The sequence below is a fragment of the Schistocerca cancellata genome, chromosome 1, assembly GCF_023864275.1.
Source record: "Schistocerca cancellata isolate TAMUIC-IGC-003103 chromosome 1, iqSchCanc2.1, whole genome shotgun sequence".
Taxonomy (NCBI): Eukaryota; Metazoa; Arthropoda; class Insecta; order Orthoptera; family Acrididae; genus Schistocerca; species Schistocerca cancellata.
In genome coordinates, this window is record NC_064626.1 from 454,352,623 (window position 1) to 454,366,116 (window position 13,494).

The 13,494-nt window shown below is 40.1% G+C and overlaps 1 protein-coding gene across 6 annotated transcripts in view; it reads left to right on the plus strand.

The window, feature by feature from the left end:
- Nucleotides 1-13,494, plus strand: part of LOC126176812 (tyrosine-protein kinase Shark) — a 165,417-nt gene that overhangs the window by 77,682 nt on the left and 74,241 nt on the right. For all 6 annotated transcript variants that reach the window (XM_049924004.1, XM_049924017.1, XM_049924010.1 and 3 more), the window contains exons 12-14: nt 11,829-11,975; nt 12,170-12,278; nt 12,471-12,642. In XM_049924004.1, the coding sequence (XP_049779961.1) occupies nt 11,829-11,975; nt 12,170-12,278; nt 12,471-12,642 (428 nt within the window). The remainder of the gene's footprint in view (nt 1-11,828; nt 11,976-12,169; nt 12,279-12,470; nt 12,643-13,494) is intronic.

Here is a 13,494-nt window from a genome sequence, read left to right on the forward strand (position 1 = left end):
ACCAGCAACTGGTGACGAGTGACTGACCCAGACTCACTCCGATTGACCAACAGATCCCGGACTGACCGACTGGCGAGCTCATAGTGCCCCTTAAATGCACGTGAACAGGCAATCGTTCCCCTTTCCCACCAGATGGAGACACCAAAGCTGCGATTGCCACAGCGGCGCCACCGCCAGAAAAGGAGGGCGACTGCTTCACACTACCCGCTACGACGCGCTCTTCAAAACAGCAGTTTTTACCATGGCTCAGGGTACATAAGTCGAGTGTGCCTCTGATGTTCTCAGCAACGATCTTCGATGGTGCACACTGTCCTTCCGATTTAAGTCTTCCCACACTCACAGGAATCTGGTATATGCCGGCTTTCTGCAAACCGAGATCGTCTTTTAACACTTCCCTATAATGCTCGTGTTTTATTGGGCGAGCAAAAAACTGTTCCTACTTGGTGTTTCCTCAATATCCGTCCTATTTTCCCCGATAGTGCTCCAGTATACGGGATATAGGCGGTAGCTATCTCTTCCTCCGTGACTTTGTCCATCTCCACATGCTGTACTGCAGAGGTGTGCCGGAGAGCGCGTCTGATCTGCCATTCCGAGTACCCGTTTTTGCGAAATACAGTTTTGAGGTGTTACAGCTCATGGGGCAGACACTCTGGTGGTGGCAGCTATTTGCATGCAGATACAGGTTGGTGTGCATTCCTGTATACCACATTGCCCAGGGTGCCATCCGCTCTTCTTTTGACCATGACATCCAGAAATGGTAAACTTCCTTCTGCTTCGGTCTCCATTGTGAATTTGATGTTCAGATGTATGGAGTTCAGGTGTGTAAGGAAGTCTAGGAGCTTGTCCCTTCCATGGGGCCATATCGTGAATGTGTTTTCAACATAACGTAGAAAACAAGTAGGTTTCCACTTGGATGACGCCAAAGCTTCCTCCTCGAAATACTCCGTATAGAAATTCGCGATCACAGTCGAAAGTGGGTTTCCCATTGTGACTCCTGTTTGCTCATAGTATTCTCCATTAAACAGAAAATACATGGAGGTCAGAATGTGCCTGAAAAAGTCAGTCATCTTCTCATCAAATTTCTGTGCAGTGAGATCAACTGACTCTCAAAGAGGCACCCTTGTGATTAACGAGACACATCAAAACTCACCAGGATATCTGAGTCTTTCAGCTTGAAGTTCTCAAGACATTTTACGAAATCCATAGAATTCCGAATGTGATGAGAGCATTTACCCACGTAAGGGCTTAGTAGTTCTGCCAGGTATTTGGCCAGCAAATATGTAGGTGCCCTAATGTTGTTGACACCCCTTATTTGTGGACTTAAGGGAGACCATAAAGTCTTGGCGGTACAGGTCCTTGAGGTGTCAATTTCTTGGCGACACCCTCTGAGGAAACACCAAGTAGGAACTGTCTTTTGCCCACCCAATAAAACACGAGCATTATTGAGAAGTGTCAAAGATGATCTCTGTTTGCAGAAGGCCGGCATATACCAGATTTCCTGTGAGTGTGGGAAGACTTACATTGGACAGACAGTGCGCACCATCGAAGATCATTGCCGAGAACATAAGAGGCACACTCGACTTATGTACCCCAACAAGTTGGCAGTCGCAGAGCACTGTTTGTCTGAAAATCATGAAATGGACTACTAACATGCCAGGGTCTTGGCATAGACATCTGAATACTGGGACAGCGTCATTAGAGAGGCTATCGAAATTCGTACCAGGGCCGGACTCATCAACAGAGATTGCGGCTATAACCTCAGCAAGGCGTGGGAACCAGCACTGAGTCTAATTAAAAAGAGGCTCAGCAAAGAAAACTAACGAGCGACCGGGCTGGACGAGGCAGTTACACCGACGTCACCACAGTCACCGACACCAGCCTCTCAGCGACCACCGACACGTGGCCACAGGTGTGGACCGCGGAGAGAACATCTCGCGAGTGGAGGGGATTTAAGACGGCCGCCCACCCTCAGGAGCACAGTTCATCAGTGCACCTGACGATGGTGATATGTCTGATCGCCGAAATATTGTGCCTGTTGGACACTATGGACCTGCAGTACACCCGTGGACTGTTTGAGCAAGAAATATGCCGGGAGAAGTTGAAGAATCACAAATGATATTGTTATTGTTATTTTGCATGGTAAGTATTGAATGATCATTTTATTTATTATAATAGAATAGAAAATCCAGGATGGAATGTAACAATATTATGAAAAGGATAGTTGCCACTCATCATATAGTGGAGATGCTGAGTCGTAGACAGACACAACAAAAAGACTCACAAAAAAAGCTTTCGGCCAATAAGGGCTTTGTCAAAAATAGACCCCCCCCCACACACACACAAACACAGACACACAAGACCACAGTCTCTGGCAGCTGAAGAAGCCACACTACAACCAGAAGCAGCAGCAGTGCATAATGGGAGAGGCATTTGGGTAGGGGTAAGGAGGAGGCTGGGGTGCGGATGGGGAAGGATACCAGAGTAGGGGCGAGGGATGGTGAAGTGATGCTGGGGAGCGTGCAGGGACAATGTGGAGAGAGGGTAGGGCAGCTAGGTGCAGTCGGCATGTTAGATGATGGGCGGGGGAGAGGTGGAGGGGGGTGGAGGAGGGTGGCAGAAAAGGAGGTAAGTAAAAAGACGTGGTGTACTGGTGGAATAGAGGGCTACGTAGTGCTGGAATGGGAACAGGGAAGGGGCTTGATGGGTGAGGACAATGACTAATGAAGGTTGAGGCAGGAAGGGTTACAGGAACATCAGACATATTGCAGGGAGAGTTTCCCACCTGCACAATTCAGAAAAGCTGGTGTTGGTTGGAAGGATCCATAAGTCACAGGCTTTGAAGGAGTTATTGAAACGAAGAATGTCTTGTTGGGTGGCATGCTCAGCAACAGGATGGTCCAGTTTGGCCATTCATACGGACAGATAGCATGTTGGTTGTCATGACCACATAGAATGCAGCACACTGGTTGCAGCCTAGCTTGTAAATCACGACTGGTTTCACACGTGGGTCAGCCTTTGAGGGATAGGTACTGTTTGTGACAGGACTGGAGTAGGTGGCGGTGGGAGATGTATGGGACAGGTCTTGCATCTAGATCTATTACAGGGATATGAGCCATGAGTTGGAAGCAGGGGCTGCGTAGGGATGGACAAGTATATTGTGTAGGTTCGGTGGATGGTGGAATACCGCTGTGGGAGGGGTGGAAAAGGTAGTGGGCAGGACATTTCTCATTTTAAGGCATAAAAGAGATAGTTGAAACCATGGTGGAGAATGTAATTCAGGTGCTCCAGTTCTGGGTGGTATTGAGTTAGGAGGGGAATGCTCCTCTGTGGCTGGACAGCAAGTCTTGGATATCAGTGGGTGACTTTAGTTTTAAGCCAAAGCCTTCTTCAGAAAATGACACTTTTGTACTTCTTAGACGCAATTTTCTACATTACAGACCTGAAGATGGCTTGTAGGTAAGATGAAATTAGTAATCAATTTTCAATAAAATTAGTATTTGTGATCTGGACTATTAAGAATTTTTCTGAATCCACAGTTCTAGCCTTATTACTTTGCTGGAGAATATAAGAATAATATAAATATAATAATATAAAATATATAAAATATAAATATAATAATATAAAAATAATAATAATAAATCCCGTGGAGGCCCGGGAAAAGAATAGGCCTCCGGTATGTTCTGCCAGTCATAAAAGGTGACGAAAAGAACAAACCGCTAATAGGGCTAACCCCCCTTTTAGTGTGATTAGTTGGTTCAGGACAGAACTAATGAAGCCTCGGACAAGCGCCGTCATGGTCGGGGACGACGCTTGAACCCTATGTCCGCCCAAAATGCTAACGACACTGCTAGCCAACTGGAAAATGATTTAAATCCAAATGGAGGTGTTTTGCAGGATATGCTTCCTGCAACCACCCTAGAAGGAAAACAAAGACAGAGGATGAGATGGTCAAATGAAGTTAATCGACACCTCATGTTCTGTTATTACCAAGCAACAAACCTAGGAACCAACACAACTGGATACAGATCACAAGTATAAACAACATTTATTACCAGATACTCAGAATTAAAATTTTTAACAGAACAATGACTAGCTGATCAGATCCGTGTAATAATCAGAAATAACAGGATACCCCACTCAGAATTAGAAAACATCAAACAACAAGTACAACAGATACTGGAACAAAATAATGTGCAATCAGAAGAAGATGAAAATACAGTAATGGACTCAAACATCCCAGAGCAAACAAACAAAGGACAACACGCATCAATTAAACAATCAGAGGAAAACAAAATCTTAAGACAGCCACCAGAACAAGCACAAACAGAACACGAAGTGACACACATGTTAGATATAGAAGAAAAATTTCAGCTGACATATATAGAATACAAAGACACAAATACAGACATTAGACCATTCTTGCATAGACTGCCAAATAACCCATAAGTCGAAACAACAATAAAAACTATCAACACAATCATGTTGTTGTTGTTGTTGTTGTGGTCTTCAGTCCTGAGACTGGTTTGATGCAGCTCTCCATGCTACTCTATCCTGTGCAAGCTTCTTCATCTCCCAGTACCTACTGCAACCTACATCCTTCTGGATCTGCTTAGTGTATTGATCTCTTGGTCTCCCTCTACGATTTTTACCCTCCACGCTGCCCTCCAATGCTAAATTTGTGATCCCTCGATGCCTCAGAACATGTCCTACCAACCGATCCCTTCTTCTAGTCAAGTTGTGCCACAAACTTCTCTTCTCCCCAATCCTATTCAATACCTCCTCATTAGTTACGTGATCTACCCACCTTATCTTCAGCAGTCTTCTGTAGCACCACATTTCGAAAGCTTCTATTCTCTTCTTGTCCAAACTATTTACCGTCCATGTCTCACTTCCATACATGGCTACACTCCATACAAATACTTTCAGAAATGACTTTCTGACACCTAAATCTATATTCGATGTTAACAAATTCCTCTTCTTGAGAAACGCTTTCCTTGCCATTGCCAGTCTACATTTTATATCCTCTCTACTTCGACCATCATCAGTTATTTTACTCCCTAAATAGCAAAACTCCTTTACTACTTTAAGTGTCTCATTTCCTAATCTAATTCCCTCAGCATCACCCGACTTAATTTGACTACATTCCATTATCCTCGTTTTGCTTTTGTTGATGTTCATCTTATATCCTCCTTTCAAGACACTGTCCATTCCGTTCAACTGCTCTTCCAAGTCCTTTGCTGTCTCTGACAGAATTACAATGTCATCGGCAAACCTCAAAGTTTTTACTTCTTCTCCATGAATTTTAATACCTACTCCGAATTTTTCTTTTGTTTCCTTTACTGCTTGCTCAATATACAGATTGAATAACATCGGGGAGAGGCTACAACCCTGTCTCACTCCTTTCCCAACCACTGCTTCCCTTTCATGCCCCTCGACTCTTATAACTGCCATCTGGTTTCTGTACAAATTGTAAATAGCCTTTCGCTCCCTGTATTTTACCCCTGCCACCTTCAGAATTTGAAAGAGAGTATTCCAGTCAACATTGTCAAAAGCTTTCTCTAAGTCCACAAATGCTAGAAATGTAGGTTTGCCTTTTCTTAATCTTTCTTCCAAGATAAGTCTTAAGGTCAGTATTGCCTCACGTGTTCCAACATTTCTACGGAATCCAAACTGATCTTCCCCGAGGTCGGCTTCTACCAGTTTTTCCATTCGTTTGTAAAGAATTCGCGTTAGTATTTTGCAGCTGTGACTTATTAAACTGATAGTTCGGTAACTTTCACATCTGTCAACACCTGCTTTCTTTGGGATTGGAATTATTATATTCTTCTTAAAGTCTGAGGGTATTTCGCCTGTCTCATACATCGTGCTCACCAGATGGTAGAGTTTTGTCATGACTGGCTCTCCCGAGGCCATCAGTAGTTCTAATGGAATGTTGTCTACTCCCGGGGCCTTGTTTTGACTCGGTCATTCAGTGCTCTGTCAAACTCTTCACGCAGTATCTTATCTCCCATTTCATCTTCATCTACATCCTCTTCCATTTCCATAATATTGTCCTCAAGTACATCGCCCTTGTATAAACCCTCTATATACTCCTTCCACCTTTCTGCTTTCCCTTCTTTGCTTAGAACTGGGTTGCCATCTGAGCTCTTGATATTCATACAAGTGGTTCTCTTCTCTCCAAAGGTCTCTTTAATTTTCCTGTAGGCAGTATCTATCTTACCCCTAGTGAGACAAGCCTCTACATCCTTACATTTGTCCTCTAGCCATCCCTGCTTAGCCATTTTGCACTTCCTGTCGATTTCATTTTTGAGACGTTTGTATTCCTTTTTGCCTGCTTCATTTACTGCATTTTTATATTTTCTCCTTTCATCAATTAAATTCAATATTTCTTCTGTTACCCAAGGATTTCTATTAGCCCGCGTCTTTTTACCTACTTTTTCCTCTGCTGCCTTCACCACTTCATCCCTCAGAGCTACCCATTCTTCTTCTACTGTATTTCTTTCCCCCATTCCAGTCAATTGTTCCCTAATGCTCTCCCTGAAACTCTCTACAACCTCTGGTTCTTTCAGTTTATCCAGGTCCCATCTCCTTAAATTCCCACCTTTTTGCAGTTTCTTCAGTTTCAATCTGCAGTTCATAACCAATAGATTGTGGTCAGAATCCACATCTGCCCCAGGAAATGTCTTACAATTTAAAACCTGGTTCCTAAATCTCTGTCTTACCATTATATAATCTATCTGAAACCTGTCAGTATCTCCAGGCTTCTTCCATGTATACAGCCTCCTTTCATGATTCTTGAACCAAGTGTTAGCTATGATTAAGTTATGCTCTGTGCAAAATTCTACAAGGCGGCTTCCTCTTTCATTCCTTCCCCCCAATCCATATTCACCTACTATGTTTCCTTCTCTCCCTTTTCCTACTGACGAATTCCAGTCACCCATTACTATTAAATTTTCGTCTCCCTTCACTACCTGAATAATTTCTTTTATCTCGTCATACATTTCATCTATTTCTTCATCATCTGCAGAGCTAGTTGGCATATAAACTTGTACTACTGTAGTAGGCATGGGCTTTGTGTCTATCTTGGCCACAATAATGCGTTCACTATGCTGTTTGTAGTAGCTAACCCGCACTCCTATTTTTTTATTCATTATTAAACCTACTCCTGCATTACCCCTATTTGATTTTGTATTTATAACCCTGTAATCACCTGACCAAAAGTCTTGTTCCTCCTGCCACCGAACTTCACTAATTCCCACTATATCTAACTTTAACCTATCCATCTCCCTTTTTAAATTTTCTAACTTACCTGCCCGATTAAGTGATCTGACATTCCACGCTCCGATCCGTAGAATGCCAGTTTTCTTTCTCCTGATAACGACATCCTCTTGAGTAGTCCCCGCCCGGAGATCCGAATGGGGGACTATTTTACCTCCAGAATATTTTACCCAAGAGGACGCCATCATCATTTAATCATACAGTAGAGCTGCATGTCCTCGGGAAAAATTACGGCTGTAGTTTCCCCTTGCTTTCAGCCGTTCGCAGTACCAGCACAGCAAGGCCGTTTTGGTTAATGTTACAAGGCCAGATCAGTCAATCATCCAGACTCTTGCCCCTGCAACTACTGAAAAGGCTGCTGCCCCTCTTCAGGAACCACATGTTTGTCTGGCCTCTCAACAGATACCCCTCCGTTGTGGTTGCACCTACGGTACGGCCATCTGTATCGCTGAGGCACGCAAGCCTCCCCACCAACGGCAAGGTCCATGGTTCATGGGGGGAACACAATCATACCCAACAAAATAAATGAAAACACAACTATGGAAGAGTTACAACTACTTGTTTATATAGGAGCACTCACTACACTAAATATACACACTAGGCAGAGATCAGAACCAACCAACACACAGAAGAAACCCACAAAACCAGCATGGCAACACAGGCTACATATCAGAATAGAAAAACTGAGAAAAGACATCGGACAGCTAACACAATTTATAAGAAATGAAATGTTAGAAAAAAACGAAAAAGGTTAGGTAAAATCTCACAACAAGAAGCGATAGAGCAATTAGATGAAAAGAAGCAGAAATTACAAGCATTGGCCAAACGCCTTAGAAGATACAATAAAAGTGAAAATAGAAGGAAACAAAACCAAACATTCAACACAAACCAAAAGAAATTTTACCAGACAATAGATAACACACACATTAAAATAGACAATCCACCAAACATAACAGACATGGAACACTTCTGGAGCAACATATGCAAACCCGGTACAACATAACAGGCATGCACGGTGGATACAAGCAGAAACAGACACATACAAGATGATACCACAAATGCGTGAAGTGATAATTTTGCAACATGAAGTCGCCCAAGCAATTAATTCTACTCACAATTGGAAAGCCCCTGGAAAAGATAAAATAGCAAATTTCTGGCTGTCTGCTTGTGTCTGTGTATGTGCGGATGGATATATGTGTGTGTGTGTGTGTGTGTGTGTGTGTGTGTGTGTGTGTGTGTGTGTGTGTGTGTGTGCGTGCGCGCGCGCGCGCTGTATACCTGTCCTTTTTTCCCCCTAAGGTAAGTCTTTCCGCTCCTGGGATTGGAATGACTCCTTACCCTCTCCCTTAAAACCCACATCCTTTCGTCTTTCCCTCTCCTTCCCTCTTTCCTGACGAAGCAACCGTTGGTTGCGAAAGCTTGAATTTTGTGTGTATGTTTGTGTTTGTTTGTGTGTCTATCGACCTGCCAGCACTTTCGTTTGGTAAGTCACATCATCTTTGTTTTTAGATATAATTTTCCCACGTGGAATGTTTCCCTCTATTATATTCATAAATTATTTAACAGTTACATTGCAGACCCATACACATTCCCTGATACACTTACACATGGAATAACCTATCTGAAAACTAAAGATCAAGCAGACACAGCAAACCCAGCTAAATATTGCCCCATAACATGCCTACCAACAATATACAAAATATTAACTTCAGTCATCACACAGAAATTAATGACACATACAACACAGAACAAAATTATAAATGAAGAACAAAAAGGCTGTTGCAAAGGAGTATGAGGATGTAAAGAGCAACTGATAACAGATACAGAGGTGACATATCAAGCTAAAACTAAACAAAGGTCGCTACACTACGCATACATTGATTACCAAAAAGCTTTTGATAGGGCACGCCACTCTTGGTTACTACAGATATTGGAAATATACAAAGTAGGTCCTAAATTGATACAGTTCCTAAACATAGTAATGAAAAACTGGAAAACCACACTTAATATCCAAACAAATTCAGATAATATCACATCACAGCCAATACAGATTAAGCGTGGAATATACCAAGGAGACTCATTAAGTCCTTTCTGGTTCTGCCTTGCTCTGAACCCACTATCCAACATGCTAAATAATACAAATTATGGATATAATATTACTGGAACATACCCACACAAAATCACACATTTGCTATACATGGATGATCTAAAACTACTGGCAGCAACCAATCAACAACTCAACCAATTACTAAAGATAACAGAAGTATTCAGCAATGATATAAATATGGCTTTTGGAACAGACAAATGTAAGAAAAATAGCATAGTCAAGGGAAAACACACTAAACAAGAAGATTACATATTGAATAACCACAGTGACTCCATAGAAGCGATGGAAAAAACAGATGCCTATAAATATCTAGGATACAGACAAAAAATAGGAATAGATAATACAAATATTAAAGAAGAACTAAAAGAAAAATATAGACAAAGACTAACAAAAATACTGAAAACAGAATTGACAGACAAAAGCTATAAATACTTATGCTATACCAATATTGACCTACTCATTTGGAGTAGTGAAATGGAGTAACACAGACCTAGAAGCACTCAATACACTTACACATTCACAATGCCACAAATATAGAATACATCACATACATTCAGCAACAGAAAGATCCACATTAGGGAGGAAGGGGATTCATCGACATAAAAAACCTACATTATGGACAGGTAGACAATTTAAGAAAATTCTTTCTAGAACGAGCAGAAACTAGCAAAATACACAAAGCAGTCACTCATATAAATACATCGGCTACACCACTGCAATTTCATAACCACAGGAAGGGGATTCATCGACATAAAAAACCTACATTATGGTCATATCTAAAAACAAAGATGATGTGACTTACCAAACGAAAGCGCTGGCACGTCGATAGACACACAAACAAACACAAACATACACACAAAATTCTGCATTATGGACAGGTAGACAATTTAAGAAAATTCTTTCTAGAACGAGCAGAAACTAGCAAAATACACAAAGCAATCACTCATATAAATACATCGGCTACACCACTGCAGTTTCATAACCACTTCTACAACCCTTTAGATCACATAACATCAACAGATACGAAGAAAGTAAATTGGAAGGGGAAGACACTACATGGCAAGCACCGGTATCATCTAACACAGCCACACATCGATCAAGACGCATCCAACACATGGCTACGGAAGGATTCATGATTGCAGTACAGGATCAAACAATAAATACCAGATATTACAGCAAGCATATTATTAAAGATCCCAATACCACAACAGATAAATGCAGACTTTGCAAACAATAAATAGAAACAGTAGATCACATCACAAGTGGATGTACAATACTAGCAAATACAGAATACCCCAGAAGACATGACAATGTAGCAAAAATAATACATCAACAACTTGCCATAAAACGTAAACTAATGAAACAACACATTCCCACATACAAGTATGCACCACAAAATGTACTGGAGAATGATGATTACAAATTATACTGGAACAGAACCATTATAACAGATAAAACAACACCACATAACAAACCTGACATCATACTCACCAATAAAAAGAAGAAATTAACACAACTAATCGAAATATCCATACCCAATACAACAAATATACAGAAGAAAACAGGAGAAAAAAATTGAAAAATACATCCAACTGGCTGAGGAAGTCAAGGACATGTGACATCAGGATAAAGTTGACATTATACTGATTATACTGTCAACTACAGGAGTCATACCACACAATATCCACCAGTACATCAATGCAATACAGCTACATCCAAACGTATATATACAACTACAGAAATCCGTAATTATTGTACGTGTTCAATAACCCGAAAATTCCTAAATACAGTGTAACATATACCGTACAGTTAAAAGGAAGTCACGCTTGATGAAGGTCCGCGTCACTTTCCATTTTTAACCAGACCTAAGGTCTGAGAAAAATAGAAATAATAATGATGATGATGATGATGATGATGACAATAACTACCACCATTAATTTTCTGCTTATTTCAGTCACTTTGTCTTTTAAAGTATTTTCATAACATCTTGAATTTCCAGTCTCTCTGGTTTTCATTCTTTTCATAACCTTGTGTCCTGAATCTCTGTGCCAATACAACATTTTTATTTTCATTAATTTCCTCAACTCATATGATACAATTGCTAACAAAAATCCCTTTGTTAACCTAGGGCTGTTTCTGCCTCTTGGCTCGTAGTGTAGACTGTTTCATCTGCTATTTTATTGTATCAGCAGTAAGTAACTCCTTTGGCCCAAATGTGATATTTTTGTTGATGCAGGTTTCATTTTGTAGCAGGTCACTGTTTTCCAAGTTTTATGTTTTCTTGGGCTGCTTACTTTTTGTTTAACACTATGAGACAAGGACGTAATAGTATGTGATTTCTACACTTATTTTGCCTAATATTACAAATTGTCAAAATTATGTTTTAAGACATTATATTGTTATGTGCAAGAAATGATTTATTGGTTAGTTGTTATCTTTTTAGGAAAAAGTTGCTATCAAGACTTTACATCAGGAGCATGTGGAAAAAAATCGTGATGAATTTTTGCGTGAAGCGAGAGTAATGATGAATCTAAACCATCATTGTGTTGTAAGACTTATAGGAGTCTCCATGGGGCCACCACTTCTGATGGTAAATTCTTGTTGCGTTTTGTGGATTGAAATTATTATTGATTTACGTTTTAGTGCATGGAATTTTTTTGTACTCTTTATTTTATTTAATTTTTGCATCATTTTATTTGTAATCATTACAGTAGTTATTAGAGGCAACATATCTTGTGTTTTTCATTCCTATTACAGTGCTTAAACACAGTTCATATTTTTTAGGTTCAGGAATTAGTTAAGTTACGTTCAATGTTAGAATTTTTGCGGAATTTCCCTGAGAAAGTTAATCCAAATTATGAGCTTAAATTATGGGCTTCCCAAATTGCTTGTGGTGAGTAGTACTCTAGTTTGCATCTGCTTAACATTCAATACTGTAACATTTTAGTACTTATTTAAGTTTTGTTTAATATCATTTTTATTTACAATGCCAGCTTATTTTTGTGCATTTTAGCATCTATTTTTATAACATTTGTAATTTGCAGTGCCAGCTTATATTTGTGTATTATAGAATTCATTTTGACAGGTATGAAATACCTGGAGGAACAACGATTTGTCCATAGAGATTTAGCAGCAAGAAATATCCTTCTTGCTTCAAGACATCAAGCAAAAATTAGTGATTTTGGCCTATCAAGAGCTTTGGGAGGAGATCATGAATATTACACAGCAACGCAGGGAGGTAAATGGCCAATTAAATGGTATGTTTATTTTATGTTATTGATTTATTATTCTGGGAATAGTTTTGAATTGAAATCACAAGCATTGTGCAGGATATACAGAACAGAGTCAGGTGTTGTTATGATATATAGTTGTACTGCCTGTTGATCGGAAGTACAGCCAACGATTGACTGAAGCTCTACCTGCTACATCATCGTGCCGTATCTATTCATTCTTCAGCTTTTTGAGCAGAATTTTGGAAACTTAAGAATTACAATAGTTAAATTCTATTTTGTGTGTGGCCTCTGTTGCTCATGGCATAGGAAACTTTTACAGTATCTGTCTTACGCAATGCATTTTGCTTTTTTTATTTATTTGATTTACTCTTGAACTTTGTTACTTATGTGTTATAAAACTGAATTATTTTCTCTTTGTAAGAGTGAGCAAGGTGATACACATTAAGACATTGGATGTGAATGTAAAAACGTTAGGTTTCACGTCTTCGTCCAACTGTCCAACCCAGAATTTTCACAGATCATTTAAGATGAATATCAGCATGGTTCATCCAACAAGGCTACAGCTAATATTGTTCCCTATTTTTGCCCAGAAGAGAGTTTTATTTCAAGTTAACTTAAGACTAATGAGGCATTAAATCACAAGCTTCCTTCATTCCTCCTCTTGGATGGATATTAATCATAAGTTACAATCTTCAGCAGACTTCCTCCTGGCCTAATAATGATCAAGAGAGGGGTGACACTGTGAAGGTTCTGAGAAACAAGACGATTTTTTTTAGTGTGTGTATTTTGAGCATATGAAACCTACAAACACTTTCATACTTCTCAGATCTTATGACTGCACTGGCAGTTTTACAATCTGCCCTTGATATGGGCGAT